Raw genomic sequence first — 21643 nt, 5'->3', positions numbered from 1 at the left:
GATTATTTATCAGTTGTTTATAACAGCTCTATGAGATGTCATGTGCCATAAATTTTAAATGTGCACAAAGATATAAACGCACCGACACAACCAAGGGCATAATAGCCCCCCTTCCCTCCACACACGGAGCCCTGATCTCAACATGATGCAGTCAATCTGGAATTAAGAGACAGACACAACTAAAATATTGTAGCGTCGCCGGGGCTGTCATCGGTGGGTTAATTTATTTACCAACGCGGGGCTGTCATTGGTGTGCTGGTGCACCAGCGCGACGCTCCGATTGGTGGACTAGATAGCGTCAGTGTAAATACAGTGGGGAGAACAAGTATTTGATACACTGACAATGGGAAAACCCATTGGCAGTGTATCAAATACTTGTTCTCCCCACTGTAGTTGTTGTTTTTGCATTGGTGAGGTGGCGGGAAGTTAATAAAGAAAAAGAGGAAAAAGGCGTTGAAGCTCGTGTGTTGTTTTCGCGGCCAAACTTCCGCTTAGCAAACGTTACATTATCAATATGCAAGGAAAAAAATGTGCTCTCTCTCTGCTTCTCTGATGAGTACATACTACAGACTCCGTGTGTTTGTCGTTGATTTAAATGGCACATTATCGCGCGCGATCACACGAGAGCTCACGAGGGGACAGAGTTGGCGGACCGCAGCCGTGCAGCAGCCGGTATGATTTGCCTGTTTTTGACGGACTGCGTGGCACGCAGGCAACACTGAACCGGACCGGAACCGCAACGATCACGCATGCAGTGTACTTGGGCCTTTACACCTTTTTAAACTCGCCTTTTCTCCAGATTAGCTCCAGGTAGCTTGGTTTTATTTCTTAAGGGTTTTTAATGTTTTCAGATTTTATCTGTTTTTTTATTTGCTGTCTGACTTTTATCGCGATGCGCTGTCTTTGTTTCATTTTTTTTTTTTCTTAGTGTCATTGTATGATACATTCATGCCTTTTGTCTTGAGCCATGTTTGTCTTTGTTGTAAAGCACTTGATTGGTTGGTTGATTGATTGATTGATTGATTGATTGAGCAAAACACTGCACCCTAAATTTCTCCCGTCAACATGGCAGCGCTTTACATGACAACAGCATCGCCCACAGGTTGTCACAGGAATGTTTTTTGTTGTTGGAATCATTACATGAATGAGTGAAAGTGAACCAGTAATGCACCTCGGCGTAGATTTAGAATAGACACAAGTTCTATCTCTTTACCGTTGTGATTCAAAGTGCAAATATTTTCCATAAAGCGAAATCAATAATCATCATCATTATCTGTACCTTAAAAAACGTGTTATCATTAGAGGTCGATGTCTGCAGCCAATTTTTTAACTGATATTTGAGGCTGATGTACTTTTTCTCCCCAAAGCGTTTTAGTTATGAAAGGCAATTCAAACATTCATTCATATAAATTTATGTTTTAGAAATCAAACACACCAATATAATCCCAACCATTTATTACATTTTAGGTACTGTACACCCAAACACACCCAAGTAAAACAAATATAGAATAGGTAAGTAGTACAGTTTAAAAAAAAAAAAAAAAAAAAAGTCAAAACAGTAACCTATGTGACCATTGTTTCAGTGCAAGTAGTTACTTCAAAGTATTTAAAATACCGTATTTTCCACACTATAAGGCGCAACAGAGTATAAGGCGCACATTCAATGAATGGCCTATTTTAAAACTGTTTTCATATATAGGGCGCACTGCATTATAATGCGCTGTAGTAGTAGTGGTTTGGGTTGCGTTATACATCCACTAGATGGTGCTGCGTTAAAGGGAATGTCATGCCATGATTAATCAGTATTGATCCATATAGACCCTACCCACGTGACGTCACAACTCCGCTCTCCTGACTGGTGCCGCCCACTTGTCCGGCAACACATCGTGTTGACCTGTTACGGCTACGTACATTCCTCCTATTTACGACGTGTTTTTCTGCTCGTTAACATTAATAATCAAAATGGCGAAGGCGTGTGTGGCGGTCGGTTGCAATAATAGAGAAGATAGACGGAGAAACTTGAAGTTCTACCGGATTCCGAGAGACACGGAGAGGAGAGAGCAAGATGGGCTGCTGCAATTCGACGAGAAAACTGGGCTCCAAACGATTACCACAGATTATGTAGTAGTCATTTTATATCTGGTAAGATGCATTTAATATATATTTAAAGGGTTTTGGGCTGACAACCACAATTAAAATCATTGCTAGGCTAATCGCCGACAACATACACGTATGTATGTAGTGAGTGCTATCGCTAAACCATATAAACATTAAAAGCCCTAGCTCCATTGACAAATGACATGAAATACATTAGACTTGACAGTGGATGTTAGCAAGAACAAAAGATTTTGAATTAAAAATTTCGTAACTCACCTTCCGAGCACAAGATTCCTGCCGAATTTTCGTGTACGAGGACCTGTTTCACCCAACCAGCAACGTAGCATTTTTAAGCCTCCAAGCTCTTAAAGTTTTTCAAACTTTCGTGAGAATAGGCTGATTTTGTGTGGACAAGATAGTTGTAAATATCAGGGTCAGGCAGAGACGGTGAAGGCAGCCGGTCAAAAATCATCGATTTAGGCATCAAATATGGATCTGGCGACTGTATAGAACGAAGCTTTTCCACATAACGCCTTTTATGCAACACATCCAGTGAGTTTACGGCATCAGAAAGCACCGGGTCTTCCATGAAATGCATTTTAAATTCCTCGATCAATTGAAACCAATGCTAATACAGAGACAAAATGACGGACAAGTGGGCGGAACCATACAGCGAGCACGTGGTTTTATGATGTCGGTGGGTAGGCTCTATACAGTGGGGAGAACAAGTATTTGATACACTGCCAATGGGAAAACCCATTGGCAGTGTATCAAATACTTGTTCTCCCCACTGTACAAGGCGCATCGGATTATAAGGCGCACTGTCTGCTTTTGAGAAAATTGAAGGCTTTTAGGTGCGCCTTATAGTGCGGAAAATACAATATTTCACCTGGCTTTTCTTGGCATTGCTCCCCTACTGGGTTCATTTTTTGTGCATCCTTTGCCTTCAAGAAATCAACATTCCTCCTTTTAATATTGATAAGAATCACAACAGTTTGCGCTATTATGGACAATAGTGCAAATTAATTAATGACCCAAAAATGTAGCTCTTTAACAATTGATGGATACAGACAGTGAGCTACACTGACCATAATAGATTTCCAATCCTGTGTCTTTGTCCATCCTTCTGCTGTGAATTTATGACGCTACCACTTGTAGAAATCCAATCCACTGAGCTGGGAGGGCTGGCGGCGTACAAAATCCTTTCAATCGCCATCAGCCCTCCCAGCTCAAATGGATTGAATGTCTAGCATTGTCAAATGCAGCCAATGAGTTAAATTGCCTTTGATTTGCTTTGCAAAAAAATTGACTTCAATAAAATATTTTTGCTTTTTCTTATTAACTAATTTACTCCCAGCCATTTGTCACAAGACATCACCTTCTTTCAAATGCCACAAAATATAGTGTTCTGTGGTTACATGTACACATAACTGACAAAAAGAATGATAAGGTTCTTTCATCATTAAAAAAGGCTTTGTTTGTTTTACTCTTTTTCATTCTTTAGTTACGTGCATTTGGACATCACAAACAACATTGTTTATAGGTAATATTAACAGCATACATTTTGAAAAATGTATGCACACTATTACAATCAAAACCAGGTTCATACCAGCACTAAATCAGGACCAGGTCTGTCTAAACCAGTGTTGTTTTTAGCAGCCCTTTTAATTTTCTTAAGTCTTTTGCTCGATAATATTTATTAGTCTTTGTCACATTTTAGTCATCTCAAAATGTGTTTGTCTCCGTCTAGTTTTTGTTGACGAAAACTCAGGACTAATTTTGTCGAGTTTTAATCAACGTTTACTAAAAATGTTTTTGTCTATAAAATCCTTTAAAAAATACCCCCCCCCAAAAAAAATAAATAAATAAAGGTTTCCAACGACCAACAGATCCAACACAGACAGTTGAACCAATAAGGATTCTGCTAAAACAACTGCAATCAAATGATTACATGTACTTGTAAAACACCAGATTAGTGAAAATGTATTTATCTCAAATCCAGCACCCACTGCGGCCCTTTGAGGACCGATTTGACACCCCTGGTCTACAAGGAAATGTGACAGAAACTATTGCGCATTTTCGTCTTGGCAGACGAAAACCGGCGTTAGGCTCGTTGTTTTAGTCTCCCAAAACATGTTTTTTGCTTGTTATCGTCTCGTCATCGTCATGAAAAAAATGTCTGTTGACGAAATATATTCGTTATAGTCATTGTTGACAAAAACACTGGTCTAAACTACTACCTTTACGATTCGATTTGATTATGATTCGGAGGGCCACGATTCAATTCGATTCAGGGGGTCACGATTCGATTCGGTTCGATTCGGCAATGCATCGCGATGCCTTAAAGCCTGGGATGCATTAAAATTCTAAAGCAAAGCATTTTTTTTTGTGAATCATGAGGTAACACAAGCGGTCAGACATTAAACAACTTTTTATTGGCTCTTGTGTCACTCCTGGTTGAAGTCAAATGAAAATACTTTCAGATATATATATTAAAAAAAAACAGATCACAGCATTTAATTGGTGCTTTGAATGAGACCAGGGCTTTCTCTTTTTTTCTACACACAATATAACGGGCTTTCTCTTTTTTTCTACACACAATACTTTCATACAGTGCAACATCTGAACTCCTGTGCAAAATCAGTAATAACAGTCACTGTATTTTAGTCACAACGACCCATCGAAAAAGAAAATATCTTAGTACAGCAGCATCTTTATCGCAATATCAATCCAGGGATCAGTTCAGTTGCAAACAAAACATCAACTAAATTGCAATGTAGAACAAAAGTAAAATGTAGGCCTAGCCCACTATATATGTGCAATCAACTTAGAAATGCAATCAGTAACTACCACATAACAATAAAAAATAATGAAATAAAATGAAGTGCAGCAGCATTTTAGCAGCCATAACAATCTGTTTCAACATGAGGAAATATCAGTTTTTTGCAATCGAGAGAGCAGAGAGATAGTAGAGGTTAGATCGGGCCTAAAAAAATCAAGCCCGACCCGACACGCCCCGCTGGTATTGAAGCCCGACCCGGCTTGGACTAAGTGACGCGAAAAAAAAAAAAAAACGCAGCAGCAGCAATTTATTTTCATTTCTTCGTGTTGGCAGAAAAAACGCAAGTTTTCTTAATGTTTAAATAGTCTACATATTTTTATGATCATTATAACACAACGTTATTACACAATGAAATAACGCTGGGAAAGTTTAATATAAAAAAAAAAAACATGCGATTTTGCAGACACACAGTGGAGAAGATTCAAAAGGATCACATTTGTGTTGCCTTTGTGTGCATAAAAAAAGTGTCTTTCTTAACGAATTCTCAGTTGGCAGAAAAAAAACCCGCAAGTTTTCTTAATGTTTAAATAGTCTACATATTTTTATGATCATTATAAAAGCATTTACACAACGAAATAACGCTGGGAAAGTTTAATATAAAAAAAAAAACATGCGATTTTGCAGACACACAGCGGAGAAGATTCAAAAGGATCACATGTGGTGCCTTTGTGTGCATAAAAAAAGTGTCTTTCGTAACGAATCGCAAGCGCCACAGCGGAGGAGAAGAAGAAATAGCGGGCGGCGGCGTGCACAAGCAAATGCACAATACAGAGAGCCTGCTCTCGGTTTTATCCCTTTTTTTTTTTTTTTCTTTTTTTTTTAATACTGCCCGTAGTTGGCTGGGATAGGCTGCAGCACCTCCACGACCCTCGTGAGGAAAAGCGGCATGGAAAATGAATGAATGAATAATTTATTAGTCCAGCACGCAGCCCGACCCGAACGTGAATGCTTAACATTTTGGGCCAGACCCGACCCGTTTGGGTTTGGGCACAAGATCTAACCTCTAAGAGATAGGACATAACATAACAATGGCTGAAGGGGAGAAAGAGGGAGCGAGAAAGATTATTGATGCACCTAAGACATTGAAAGCAGACATCTGGAGACATTTTGGCTTCTACGAGGTTGGTGGGAAACTTGACCAGAGTTATGCAGTGTGTAAAAATATGAAACATGAGAAGAATAATACAAATGGGGAAACCAAATCCGTTGTATCACCGGAATTGCGCAGGGAAGATTTTTGAACGTACTTATATATTTTAAAATGCGCTGAATCGATTCGGCTTGTTGCCCGCATCGAATCGAATCGTCCATGCCCCGCATCGGGATGCATCGATTATTGTTGACACCACTACGCCACGCTAAGGCTAACGTAAACGCTAACTCTAAACGTAACAACTCTAAACGAGTTACGTTTAGAGTGTAATGCTCACTCTGTGTAGACCTTTAAAGCCTAAAGCAACATTGCATTTTCTCTCTCTTGCCAAGATAAGAAAAAAAATCTTACCATGTGCTTCAAATCAAGCAAGCATGGATCACAGCCTGGTTTGCATTGGCTCTGAGTCTAGGGGGTCCATCCATCAGTCAGTCATTAGCTGCAGCTTGGCTGCAGGGGTGCCTTGTAGAGCAGGGGTGTCCAAACTTTTGGACTTTTCGATTATTGTTGACACCACTACGCCACACTAAGGCTAACGTAAACGCTAACTCTAAACGAGTTACATTTAGAGTGTAATGCTCACTCTGTGTAGACCTTTAAAGGCTAAAGCAACATTGCATTTTCTCTCTCTTGCCAAGATAAGAAAAAAAAATCCTACCATGTGCTTCAAATCAAGCAAGCATGGATCACAGCCTGGTTTGCAGTGGCTCTGAGTCTAGTGGGGTCCATCCATCAGTCAGTCATTAACTGCAGCTTGGCTGTAGGGGTGCCTTGTAGAGCAGGGGTGTCCAAACTTTTTGCAAAGAGGGCCAGATTTGGTGTGGTAAAAATGTGGGGGGGCCGACCTTGGCTGACGTCCTTTACGTAGAACAATATATTTAAGTAAATTTTAGTAAGCCATTCTGTGTGTCACATTTGCTTTATTATTTTTTTAATTAATAATTTCAACAATCTCACAACTAGCCTTTGTGGCATTCTCTTTCGACTCTCGGGCTCTTGCAAAATACTGCTGCTGTAAAATTAAACTAGCTTCAAGTTGCTTCAATTTCTCGCTGCGTATCTTCCCTGTAATCTTGTCGTACATGTCAGTGTGTCTTGTTTGGTGATATCGCCTCACATTGAACTCTTTAAAAACAGCGACTGTCTCTTTGCAAATGAGGCAGACACATTTGTTGCGTATTTTAGTGAAGAAATAGTCCAATTTCCACCTATCCTTCAAGCGTCGGCCGTCGCAGTCAAATTTTTTTTTTGTTGATTGTCGCCATTTTAGAAAATTGGAGGTAAAAGGTCACACGGGGTAATGTTGCTTAGAGTGCTGCTGTCTTTTTGTGGGTAAATGAGGAGCAGCATTTAGTGTGTAAGCTAATTCATATGCTGGTAGCAGTACTGCTGACCAATTTATTAAGTCTGTGTGCGGGCCAGACATTATTGATTTTATGACGGAGGCTGGGGGCCGAATGAGATTTGACGATGGGCCGTATCTGGCCCCCGGGCCGGACTTTGGACATGTCTGTTGTAGAGGCAAGATCTTAAGCCCAAACCCAGGGCCCAAAATGTCAATTATTATGTTCGGGTCGGGTCGGACTTCTCTCTTGCCAATTTTGTTTTTTAAACAAATACAGTGGGGAGAACAAGTATTTGATACACTGCCAAGTATCAAATACTTGTTCTCCCCACTGTATATGTTTATATATTATGTATACTAAAATGATGCATGGATTTTAAACTAAGGAATACTTGTTATAAAATAAATTGGATAAAACAGAGAAGGTGCTGTATGGTAAATGCAAACTGGAGCCGAAGAGCCAGAGCATGCCCTGTGCCTGAGAACGCCATGGCCCCGCCCTCTTTTTTAATCTTCCCCTCCGCATCCATTACATATTTTTCACCTGGTATTTCTATAAGGAGCAGCAAGAAGAAAACAAACTAAAGATGGGGGAACTGAAAAGACAAACACTCACCGGTAAGAGTGGGGTGTGGAAAGACTTCAAATTGATTGTTGAAGATGCTACAGAAACCTGTGTCGGCTTCGCTGAATGTAACGAATGTGGGGCTTTGCTCTCATACGAGAGCAGAAAGACTGGCACCTCGAGACTGATCAGGCATTTAAAAAACTATACGAGCAAAAATTATGATCGTCAAACATCTGTATTATCATTTGTTTTGAGGACCGCACAAATAAAACAGAAAATTTCGGGTTTGTTTCGGGCTCAGGCCTGCAAATCAAGTTAATTGATTTGGCTCGGGCTGGATTTTTTAGGCCCGATCTTACCTCGAGTGCCTCGTATATCCCTTACAGCCACCCCTACCCTGAAAATGACTTATCTAAGAGGCTAAGCAGGTTCGGGCCTGGTTAGTACTCCGCTGTGAAACGGCTTTTTAATTTCACTACCGGCCAGTCGACTGATATATCTGTTGACCTCCAATTATCATATGGGTCGTCGTCCTGTTACAAGATCTGTGACCTAAGATTGATACTAGTGCTGCAACGATTAATTGATTAACTCGAGTATTCGATTGGAAAAAAAGATTCGAATTAAATTTTGCTGCTTTAGTTAAAGTGCCGTTGTAATGGTTTATTTTGAAAGTGTTTGCATTTAGTTTTCTTGATTTGGATACATTGCCTTCTAGTCTGCCTCATTTCACATGGCTGAATCCAGGTGCTCCCTGTGAAGACCAACATAAGCTAAGTTTTTGTTTGAGCTAATGGTTTTTTTTTTTTTTTAATGCATTTGTAATTTAGTTTATAGGTATATTTAGCCTACTTTTTGGGAATATGTGTCATTTGTTAAGAGCATTGTTAAAAACTTAAAAAGCATTTTATAGCATTTGAACTAGCTGTTCATCGATTAATCGAGTGCTAAAATAATCGATAGCTGCAGCCCTAATTGATAAAGTTTGAGAAATACTATTCTTGTTCACAATGTGTGTTTGGTGTTCCGTTGCAGACGTGGTCATTGTCTGGTGTTTGTCGTGAATGTGCATATCCTATTTTTAATATAAAAATCGTTATTGTAAACGATACTTTGTTGTACAGTATCATAGCCCTCTGCCACTTTATTTTGATTCAAGTGGGACTTGAAAATCTAAATAATTTCTAAGCTTGGTACTCAGGGAAAAAAGTTTGAGAACCACTTGCCACGTTTACATGGAGCCAAATATTCCAATTACAATCGGAATATTTGTTCAAACCGAATAAATGTGTTCCATATAAACACCTCATTCGGAATGAACAGGCCCAAACCGAATGGAATTTCATTCCGATTCACAGGGGTGGAATATTCCTTTTTCCAAACCGATTAGAAGTAAAATTATATCATGTAAACAGGGAAGCGGAATGGTGTCTGGTTGCGTTCTTTCTGCGCATGCTCCGTACTGACGTGGTGACGTCACTTGGTGACGTAAGTAACGTCACTTGCAACATGGCTTCCAAGCACACGCACAGCACACCCACACAACTTTTTAAATGAACGGCGTATCATTCTGAAGTTTTGTTTCCACTCGAAAAGTTAAAACAGCAGCTGATCTGACGATCGATCTCCATGTTTTGCAACGTGACGCTTTGTTTTGATTAATCTGCGCATGTCAGACGGCAGTTGTCAAACGTCCTTTCGGAATAAAGGCAGTCACATGTAAACGCTGGATCGGAATAGATGAAGTGACATGTAAACAGCTGATGTGAAATTTCCATTCGGAATGATTTGAATCGGTATGAATAAAAGTCAGCATGTATACGTGGCTACTGTTTTAGTACAAAGATGTTTTGTCATGTTGTTTTGCATTGTTGGAAAACTACTGTTTTTGGGGAGTCAGAAGATATGGATGTAGACTGGTGACTTCAATGCTATCTTTAGCAATGCGCTAAAAGTTTCAGAGGCAAAAAAAAAAAAAAGAAGTGGGCCAAGCTGTTATTGTTGACAACCACACCATTAAAACTATCTAACAGCACACTAGTCAATCAGCGGTTCATATTACCCAGAGGAGTGTCACTTACAACTTGGACTCTGTGCTGAACCTTCTTAGGGAGTATTATGTCGAGTTCCCTTAAAAGCCACAAGCTAGTTTTCATAATAAATTATGCCAGTTTTTTGTCTCCGTCTCTCTCTGTGGTACCATTGGAAAAGTCCAGCCGTTACCGATGGGAGGAATGATGGCTGATGTGTGAAGTTCATCTTGGTAAAGTAGAGAACTATTCCCCAGTTTGAATGCAGTATTCTGTCCCCTTGGTTCAAGTGTCTGAACACCAATGCAAACTTCAAAGCAAAGCAGGCCTCAGTTGCAATCACTGGCCTGCAAGTGTCATATACTACAAGTAATACCCCTACTCTCCATCCTCTTTTAATAATGCTGGATCTTCATTAAAGTTGCAAGGATGCTCTGTATTAACCCAGGCTGGGTGGAGAAAGTCTTTGTAAGTTTGGCTTGCCTGGAGGCTTTCGGTCTGGTGGGAAGATAATGTGGGCGTTCATTTGTTCATCAAGCGTTGTAAAGCAGGGATTTTTCTCGTCACCCCCAATCATCAAAGTAAAGGCACGTTAAACATTCGACTTTTGAGCACAATTATGAAGCTTTATTCTGTTCTCATCGTGTGACAAGAATGTATATTTGTTTGTGTGCATTGCATATACTGAATGGCCAATCGTGCATGACAAGATCAACTGAAACACTTAACCAGCACTGTTATAGAATTTGGTTATTTTGGTCCATCATAATATAGTGGTTTTAAAATCCATTATTCATCACACGAAAATTTACCAATGATGTACCTTATCATGATTTAGGGCAATGTGTAACAAAATAAAGCTTTGTTTAGAGAAGATAGATTTTATTTAATGACAGTATTTTTATTCTGAGTGACAATACATCCCTCCTGCAAACTTCAGTGGCACAATGGGGAACATTTCTGGCTTCAAATGTGCAAACTAAATCCGCATAAACTTAAATAAATGCCAAAATATAAATCCCTGTTGTTAATACACCTTTTAATACGGTGGGGCAAATAATTATTTAGTCAACCACTAATTGTGCAAGTTCTCCCACTTGAAAATATTAGAGAGGCCTGTAATTGTCAACATGGGTAAACCTCAACCATGAGAGACAATGTGGAAAACAAAAACAGAAAATCACATTGTTTGATTTTTAAAGAATTTATTTGCAAATCATGGTGGAAAATAAGTATTTGGTCAATACCAAAAGTTCAGCTCAATACTTTGTTATGTACCCTTTGTTGGCAATAACGGAGGCCAAACGTTTTCTGTAACTCTTCACAAGCTTTTCACACACTGTTCCTGGTATTTTGGCCCATTCCTCCATGCAGATCTCCTCTAGAGCAGTGATGTTTTGGGGCTGCCGTTGGGCAACACAGACTTTCAACTCCCTCCACAGATTTTCGATGGGGTTGAGATCTGGAGACTGGCTAAGCCACTCCAGGACCTTGAAATGCTTCTTACGAAGCCTCTCCTTTGTTGCCTTTGCTGTGTGTTTGGGATCATTGTCATGCATCATTTCAAGGAGATTTTCGCTCAAAATCTCTCGATACATGGCCCCATTCATTCTGTCCTTTACACAGATAATCCATTCTGGTCCTTTTGCAGAAAAACGGCACCAAAACATGATGTTTCCACCCCCATGCTTCACAGTGGGTATGGTGTTCTTCGGATGCAATTCAGTATTCTTTCTCCTCCAAACACGAGAACCTATGTTTCTACCAAAAAGTTCTATTTTGGTTTCATCTGACCATAACACATTCTCCCGGTCCTCTTCTGAATCATCCAAATGCTTTCTAGCGAACCCCAGACGGGCCTGGACGTGTACCGGCTTGAGCAGGGGGACACGTCTGGCAGTGCAGGATTTGAGTCCCTGGCAGTGCATTGTGTTACTGATAGTAGCCTTAGTTACTGTGGTCCCAGTCCTCTGTAGGTCATTCACTAGGTCCATATCCGTGTGGTTCTGGGATTTTTGCTCACAGTTCTTGTTATCATTTTGACGCCACAGGGTGAAATCTTGCATGGAGCCCCAGATCGAGGGAGATTATCAGTGGTCCTGTATGTCTTCCATTTTCTAATAATTGCTCCCATAGTTGATTTCTTTACACCACGCGTTTTACCTATTGCGGATTCAGTCTTCCCAGCCTGGTGCAGGTCTATAATTTTGTTTCTGGTGTCCTTCGACAGCTCTTTGGTCTTGGCCATAGTGGAGTTTGGAGTGTGACTGACTGAGGTGTGGACAGCTGTCTTTTACACCGATAATGAGTTAAAACAGGTGCCATTAATACAGGTAACGAGTGGAGCCTCATTAGAAGAAGTTAGACCTCTTTGACAGCCAGAAATCTTGCTTGTTTGTAGGTGACCAAATACTTATTTTCCACTCTAATTTGGAAATAAATTCTTTAAAAATCAAACAATGTGATTTTCTTTTTTTTTTCTCCACATTCTGTCTCTCATGGTTGAGGTTTGCCCATGTTGGCAATTACAGGCCTCTCTAATATTTTCAAGTAGGAGAACTTGCACAATTGGTGGTTGACTAAATACTTATTGCCCCACTGTAAATTGTTAGTCTGGCAGTTAGGGAAAAACACCATGTAACAGTTGCATTTTAAAAAAGACAATGTTTCGAACAAAATGACACAGATGTGACACTTTTTTAATGCAGTATATTGAACGGAAAAATATTTCACGGCATTTACAATATTTTAAAAAACAAAGGAGTCCAGGACCAACAACTATACTGCCAAGTCTAACGTTGTAAGATTCTAACTGCTAGTGTGCTAACACAAACGACAACAACTGAATTACACTCGCCAATACGCTATTGTTAACCGTCGCACTGACAACAGAAAATCTGTGGCAGTGGTGGACACAATTCGACGGCATATCAGATGTTAAGATAAAATGGTACTTTCATAATTGCTTAACTTTGCCTACCTATTACTGCGCTTAATGCAGCAAGCACACCTGAGTATGTTATGTTCAGGTCCAACGTCAAAAGGGGGCAAATACAGCAGGATGGAGGACGAGGTATTTAAATGGAGGACCTTCCTGCTTAATGAAGGATGCATGAACACCCTAATTAACGTGTTCTAATATTCAATGACATCGATTTTTTTTTTTTTTCTTTCAACCGCCTGACAACACTGGTTTGGACATATTCAAAGAACTTGTGAGCATATTGGTAAAAGAGTGTTGGGGATGGAGCTACTAGGCAAGAGATGGAGAGGAAGGCCAAAGGAAAAATGGAGGAATGCGGATAAGGCAGACATGAGGGCAGTTGGTGTTAGAGAGGGGGATGCAAAAGACTGATAGGCCTATATGAAAAAGGATAACACGCTATAGCGACCACAATCAGGACCAAAAGAAAAAGATGTTTGTTGTTTGTTTGAGATTTGTGTTTGCATTGTCAGTAAAAATATTTTGCCTCTCCACTATTTTGTTGATGTTTGATTTAAATTGCTTTGCTCTTTGGATTGTACCCACGCTGAGCCTTTTTGCTCTTTTTGGCTTCACCTGATGCTACCCTTACCGTTCCTCAGACTTGCATCTTCACTTTGCCTGACACCAACCTCTTTGTGCTTCTGTCCCTCAACTTTTATGTTTTAGATTTTTATTCACGCGCTTCTAAATTCTGCAGTTCGCCACTGTCATTTGTTGTGCTTTCTTGCCAAGTACATTCTAGATTTTCTTCTTCTCCCAATTTAGCAATCCCCTCTGTCCATTTCACAGCATGCACAAACTCATCAGTGCTTTGCAGCATGGCAGTGGTGTACTCCAGCATACAGGAGGGGTGTGTATTATGTTTTTAGAGGTGCTGCAGCTGCTTTGACCAACCAGGCTGCTGTTATGTTTTCAGCTTCATTTCCCACTCTAATGAAGATTCAGAGGCAACCTAGTAGACTGGGCAGAAAAAGAGGGCGAGCAAAGAAAAAAACTACAATAATGCAGCAGTAAAATGAAAGATAGGATATAAGAAAGAGGACAAAAGTAATATGATGAAGACTAACATGAAGAGTGGCAAAACAAGTTTGAAATACACAAATGGTAATGTGAGGTATGACGAAATTAAAAGTCTGGGATTTAGAGAACCAGGTAAAGGGTGGGGTTGAACAAGGATAAGAGGAACTCTACCGGAGGAAAATGAGAAACATCATGTGGGAATGACTAGAAAGAAATCACTTTTGCACCCACGGTTTTCCATTGGGAAATGTATAACCGGCTACTAAGGAATGAGGGCGTTAAAGTGCCTGTGAGACGAAAAAGCATGTTTATTTCATAATACACGCGGTATTTTATGCTCCTGAATGAAATGGACCACTTGGATGTGTGAAAAATCGATCGATATATTTATTCAATTTTTTTATTCCCGCGCTACGAAAATGACATGGCTTCGGTCTTGCATTGAGGAAGAGGGCGCTGTGACATGTACGGGAGAAGGGGTCCTCTTCACTATACAGCCGTACTGTTGTATGAGAAGGACTAAGAATTCAGCTGATTTTGCGGGATAATTTGTTTGTTTTTCGCATCACGCCAGCCAAACGGCTGCAGAAAAATCTTGCCATACGAGGGAGAGGCGTTGTGAGCCTTTTTGGGGTTTCAAAAGGTTCTCATTTACCAGTGGATATTGTCCAAAACAAGCCCTACTACTGTGGGACCATGGGACTTACGAGGAAGTGAGTAAACATCGTGTTTTGTATTATATCAAATACTGGGATCATTTTAATATGTAGGTGGCTTGCATTTTGGGGCTGACATGATCCTTGTCCCCTCGGGCGACAGCTTGTCGCACATCCCCCTGCCGGGATGTGCACTATACTTAGCTTATTGCCCTCTTCATGTGCCTGGTGTTCTGTCAAATTTTCCAACCGATCAGAAATTGCAACTTTGTGTTAAAAATGGCCGCGAATACAGCGATAACAAAGTAAACACTACAAAGTTTCTATAAATAAAGGACTACTTACGTTTGATCATGGATGGGCATGTATAAAGCTCTCTTCATACACATATTGTCATGTTAGCTGCATAACAACTGCAGCTGCCCTCCTATGAGCATTATTTTGCCATATTCGTGTTAACCATTTGGCAGCTACACGCTCCGTCAGCAGGGGAGCGACGAGCTCTAACTTGTTCGCCGCAGGGCAGGTTGCCGATTGGCGAAGACAATCGAAAACCCAGTCGTCATGTGAAATGAGCCGGGCTAGTTATGTGTGATTTTCCGCTTTGAAGACTTTGAAACATCACTCGGTTCAGGTTATCATGCCGGCTAGCTGTCACGCCTCTTGGTTTGTTTACATTCAAAGCCAGGGAAGGGAAATGACATAAGCCCGACTTAGGTGGCATAAAATATCGTTCGGGAGGTGCGACAGTAATGGTGAAGTCGACAGTTTTGACCATTATGAAGTAATTTTGCCATGTCGTCCTGAATCAATGCATTTTTATTATTTCATATTCCATTTAGCACAAGACTGTTATTTGTCATGACCATGCCATAAAATACTTGGATAAAAAGAATATCCTGTAAAAATATTGGAGTAGAGAGACTGAAAAAATGACATTTTGCGGCTCTCTTGGTCGCGTTTTCCTCGTTCTGAATAATTCCCCCTCGATGGGCTGAATAGTAAAACCGATGAGCCCATTCTTCCGCTGACGTCATCCTCCTGTTGGGGACGCTAGAGCCCTATAATGGTAGGCATGGCTAACCAGCAGATTAAAAGACTAATTTCTCATCATCTGAGCTAGGCCTGAACGATATTGGAAAAAACTATTGTCGCGATTTTTTTTAGGTTTGCAATATATTGCGATATTATATTGCGATATTAAAAAAAAAAAGATCTATCTTTTTTAAAGAAATTTTCACTAAATGACTTGAATAGCTGTTTGGAAATACTTTACATAACACACCGTGACCACAGTGTATTCATATAATACCGTTTAATTTGTTAATGATGAAGATTTCTGTATGAAGGTATCCAGGAAGTCATGTCTGCACAAAATAGATCATTTATTGAATACAATATTTTACACTTCAACAGCAGCAAATACATTAAATGATAAATAAAAGAGCAGGTGCATTAGTCCCCTTAGTTTTTGACAAAATATAACAAATAAAAACTTCTGTAAAATAACAACAAAGTTGTCAACATATTTGAACAAAAATATTAAATCTGACTAATAAAAGTGCAAGTGCATTAGTCCCCTGAGTTGTTTACACAAAATATAACAATATAAAACTGCAAAACGGCAACAAAGTTGTAAAAATATTTCAACAAAAATATTAAGTATCAAAACTTTATGTGCAGCTGTACTATATATAGTTATTTGAAAAATACGGTTTACAATAAATTTAAATATAAAAGAAACAAACTCAATTGAACTTGTAAATAATTGAACTGAATAACTGCAAATAACTGTGATGAATAACAGAACCATTTTAACTCCCAAATTTCCTGCCTTCCTGATAGCTGTCACATTAAAAGAAGAAAAGACATTCCTTCAGCTGTGTTATGTATTTGTCTGCATATCGTCCACCTTCCTTGCTCAGCAATTCTCAACTGGGTCTCATAGGTTTTTGGCCAAGACTATTAGTTTATCCACTATAGCAGGCTTGAGACAATAACGTTGGCACGTAACAATGTTCCCACCTGTGCTAAAAAGCCTCTGATGGGGAGCTCGTAGCAGGAATGCATAGATACCTGCGTTTTAAATGGTCCCACATGTTTGACAGATTACTTCTTGTTGAGGCAACCATGGCGAGGCACTGTCGACAGGGCTGTTTTTTGTCCCTTATAGTCTTGTTCTTGCCAAAATACTTCCAAAACTCCTTTTGGATACAGTCTTCCTTGCTCCTCCAACGTGTTGATTGCTTGCTTTCACTTTGAGAACGGGCCCTCCTCCCTCCGCTCTGCTGTTCGGCCCCTCCTCCCTCCACTCCGCTGTTGCAGGGGGAGGGGGAGGAGCCGATGACTTGCTGGAGAGAAAGAGAAGCTGTGCGCTTTTTTTTCCCTCTCCTTCCTCAAAACAAACGTTTGTGGATTAAAAAAAATGAAATTAAAAAACTATCGCACGTCCTTGCGATGGGACTATTGCACATGCGCACATCGCGATGGCGATGTTTAAACGATATATCGTTCAGGCCTAATCTGAGCTTTGCTAAATTGTTGTATATAGTCGAATTGTCTCAAATATGATCCTAATTCACATAATAATGCTATTTAAGACTTTTTTTTTCTCCTGTCGTACGCACTTGAAGCTTTTCATGTGTTTTATTAAGAGCTTGTTGCAGATCAAGCACGACCACTAATATGTTTTTGTGTTTGGTGACTCCACAGGTCAGTGATCTGTGCAGACTAGTTACCAAATTTATTCATCCAGCCATGTTGATATGGACTGCATATTGTGCCCCGGGAAGGAAGAAACTGACTTCTTGAAAAATGGTTTCTCAAATTCGGAAGCATGAAATTGTTCACATAAAAAGAAACAAAAACCTTTCTCAAGTTTAGGTGACCATCAGGTTATATTTAAATACAGTGTGTATACTGCTCAAAAAATTAACAACAACGCTGAATTTTTCAAGTGTGCTGGACACAAAGGTAGAATGTACATCTATTGTGTATTAGGGGTGGGAACCTATCGATAACTCACAATGCGATCTGTGATGCAAAGTTCACAATAACGATGATCTCACGATATGGCGATACACCGATCATTGATAAATTGGTCAGAAAATCATTCTAGAAAACAACTAATAAACACTAAAACAAGCCACCTAAATTCCTTCTACTATTCTGTAGGTTATGGGATAAATTGCAGTCACTCATGGTTCCTGTCTCTCCTCCCCTACAGAGCAGTAAGAACTGGCGAGCTGCTGTTGATTTGACAGGCCGTCTTTTGACAAGTCATGGCCAGGGATATGGTAAAGCAGGACAGCTGACTTCCCATACCACGAACTCACTCCAGGTAGGATGCAAACAACGATTTTTGTTTGTCTGAATTAAGAAACATATTGGCTTAACAATAAACACATTTATTTTCTTCAAATTGTTTATAGTTTTCCTTAACAGGATTTGAGGAAGCCTTATGTATGTCATATTTTTAGAAACCTGCAAAATCCCATAATATTGCTTAAAAATAACTAGGGCTGCAGCTATCGAATATTTTAGTAGTCGATTAATCGATAGACTATTTAGTTCGAATAATCAGGTAATCGGATTAGAAACATGAAAAATTAAAATACCTTCAATTGAGCCTGAAGCAGAATGATTTTTTTTTTTTTTTTTTTTTTTTTTTTTTTTTTTAATGAGAATCAATGTACCAAAAAAAAAAAAAACAATTGGCTAACTTACATCGATAAAGTCCGCTAGCTTAGATGCTATAAAATGCTAACGTTTTTTTTTTTTTTTTTTTACAATCCTCTTAACAAATGGTTCGGACACATATTCCCGCAAAAAACGGCTAAATATACCTATAAACTAAATTATAAATGCATTAAAAAACATTAGCTCCAACAAAAACTTAGCTTATGTTGGTCTTAACTGGGAACTGTTGGATTCAGCCATGTGTAAAGAGGCAGACCAGAGGGCAGTGTATCACCCCTAATGAATAAAACTACATGCAAGCACTTTCAAAATTAACCATTACAACGCCACTTTAATTAAAAGAATACTCGAAGCAACAAAATTTAATTCGAATATTTTTTTCTAATCGAATACTCAAATTAATCGATTCATCGTTGCAGCACTAAAATTAACACAATATGTAAAGACGTGGTGACAGCACATTTATAATGACCTGCCACATTTTATATTGTCTTTTAATTAAAAAAAATACCCAGTTTGCAGCAATTGCAACATTACAGACCGTTGGCATTCTAGCTGTTAGTTTGTTGAGGTAATCTGGAGAAATTTTACCCCATGTTTCCAGAAGTACATCCCATTAATTGGATTGACTTGATAGGCACTTCTTGCCGAGCAAACGGTCAACTTTTTCCCTTAAAAGCTCAATGGGGTTGAGAACTGATGACTGCTGAGCACTCCATTACAGATAGAATAAAAGCAGTCTGCTCCCTAAAAAGTTCTTGCATGGTTTGGAGGTGTACTGTGGGTCATTGTCCTGTTGTACGAGGAAATTGGCTCCAATCAAGTGCTGTCCTCTGGGTAATGCATGATATGATTAATTTGGAGTGAGTTTTCCTCAATGGTGTTGAATATACGGCCCGCGGGCCGGAAGCTCCCTGCCAGGGTGTCCAATCCAGCCCACAGGGCTGTTCTGCCTGACAGGCACGTTGTAGCTCATTCATATTGTACATACAAAAATACTATGCCTTTTCTCTACATTGGCGCCATAAATCCGTAGATTTGTGATATGTGTGATCTACTGCGCTTGTCTCACTTTCATGTCCGCAGTTACATTAATTCGTGGACCTTCGTTCATTCACCCCTCCCATTCAAAATGGATTGGACGTCGAGCCCGGTCAATGGCAGCCAGTGAAAGTAGCTCGGCCCACATGACATCTATTTGCCATAAATATGGCCAGCTGACTAAAATGACTCCAAATCCCTTTTACCCAGTACAAATCTACCATTTTACTAGCACCAAAACCATCACATTATCTCCAGAATGCTTGACTGATAGAATCAGGCACTGTCTTCATGGTGCTCTTCAAGGTAGGAAGAATTCTGAATAAGGAAGTCTATAATTCCATTTTGCATCGTCATACCATACCTTGTGGACAGCGCTTGATTGGAGTCAATTTCACCAACAGCAGGACAATGACCCAAAGCACATATCCAAATTATGCAAGAAACATTTAGGGAGCAGGCGTCTGGTATTCTATCTGTAATGGAGTGGCCAGCAGCACAGTCATTAGATCTCAACTCCATTGAACTGTTGTGGGAGCAGCTTAGCCGTATGGTTCTCAGACTAATCCAATTCATGGGAGGGATATTTGGAAGTGTGGGATGAAATTTCTCCAGGTAAGCTAAAAAACAAAATAATAGTTAGAATGCCAAAGGTCTGCAATTCTCTAATTGCTGGAAAAGGAGCATTCTTTGACGAAAGCAAATTTTGAAGGGGAAAAAAAGCATTTTCAAATAAAAATCATTATTTCCATACTTGTCAATGTTTAAACTGTATGTTTTATACATTATGCAAAAAAAATTGATTTAAAAAAAAAAAAAAAAAAAAGACTTTTACATGCAAAACGCAAAATTGTCTGGGTGATCCCAAACTTTTGAACGATAGTGTATAAACAACTGTGTGTATGGTATGGTAAAACATGCACATACACAGACCTTGCAGCGATAACACTGTACAGTATGCATTGTACATAATATGTATTTATTTCAAATTTCTCAGTGATCTTTTTTTTGTGTGGAACTCTTCCAGCTTTGGTTTGTACGTTTGGCTCTTCTCACCAAGCTGAACCTCTTCCAAAATGCAGAGCTGGAATTTGAATCTTTTGGTGATCTGGATCAGCCAGACCTCTTTTACGAGTATTACCCAACTATATATCCCGGGAGAAGAGGTATATATACACACGCAGGCACAGACTTAAAACACAAACCCATGTCAGAGTACACCATCCTTCACCATTATTGTGCAATGCACGCCTCTTTTTTTGTTTGTTCAGGGTTCCTACATGTGGAATTTAAGACTTGTTACGGTGACTTAAAAACGATTTTATTGCAAATTCTGGGGCAAATTTCATAGGCAACGCCACAAAAATCGTAACTCCTCGAATGTCAGAACATGTTTGTTAAAGAACCACCCGGAGGGAGGCTCCAGTGGCCTATAGACCCTACTCACCTACGTCACAAAATGGGCGTGTCGCTGTTTCCGGCCGCCATATTGTACCTCTTTTTCAGACCTATTCTCATTGTTTTCAATTAGTCGAGCAAGTTATAGAGCAATTCATGGAAGCCCCGGTGTTATCTGACGCTGTAAACTCATTGGATCCGTTGCATAAAAGGCGTTACGTGGAAAAGCTTCAGTTTATCCATTTGCCAGATCCGTATTTGATGCCTAAATCGATGTTTTTCGTCCCGCTGGCTTCGCCTGACATCTGATATCCTGATATTTACAACTATCTTGTCCACACAAAATCAGCCTATTCTCACGAAAGTTTGAAAAACTTTAAGAGCTTGGAGGCTTATAAATGCTACGTTGCTGGTTGGGTAAAACAGGTCCTCGTACACGAAAATTCGGCAGGAATCTTTTGCTCGGAAGGTGAGTTACGAAATTTTCAATTCAAAATCTTTTGTTCTTGCTAACATCCACTGTCAAGTCTAATGTATTTCATATCATTTGTCAATGGAGCTAGGGCTTTTAATGTTTATATGGTTTAGCGATAGCACTCTCACTATATACATATATAATACGTAATAAATATGAAGTGCGATAGCACTACTCCAGATTGTCCCTAGTTGAATTTATTTTTTGGCTTTTGACCTCAATAGTGAAATTGTAAATTAATTGTATGACAACTGTCTGATTATCCCCTTATAATTATATATTTTCAGGTAGTTCATTCACAACGTCTGAGTGTATGTTGTCGGCGATTAGCCT

General features: G+C 39.6%; 1 protein-coding gene across 4 annotated transcripts in view; it reads left to right on the top strand.

The window, feature by feature from the left end:
• trappc12 (trafficking protein particle complex subunit 12) overlaps positions 1 to 21643 on the top strand; it is a 51762-nt gene that overhangs the window by 7161 nt on the left and 22958 nt on the right. For all 4 annotated transcript variants that reach the window (XM_057858793.1, XM_057858794.1, XM_057858792.1 and 1 more), the window contains exons 4-5: positions 17924 to 18037; positions 20465 to 20603. In XM_057858793.1, coding sequence (XP_057714776.1) covers positions 17924 to 18037; positions 20465 to 20603 — 253 coding nt within the window. The remainder of the gene's footprint in view (positions 1 to 17923; positions 18038 to 20464; positions 20604 to 21643) is intronic.

Source organism: Corythoichthys intestinalis, chromosome 15, assembly GCF_030265065.1.
Source record: "Corythoichthys intestinalis isolate RoL2023-P3 chromosome 15, ASM3026506v1, whole genome shotgun sequence".
Lineage (NCBI taxonomy): Eukaryota > Metazoa > Chordata > Actinopteri > Syngnathiformes > Syngnathidae > Corythoichthys > Corythoichthys intestinalis.
This window is presented reverse-complemented; position numbering and strand designations above follow the sequence as displayed.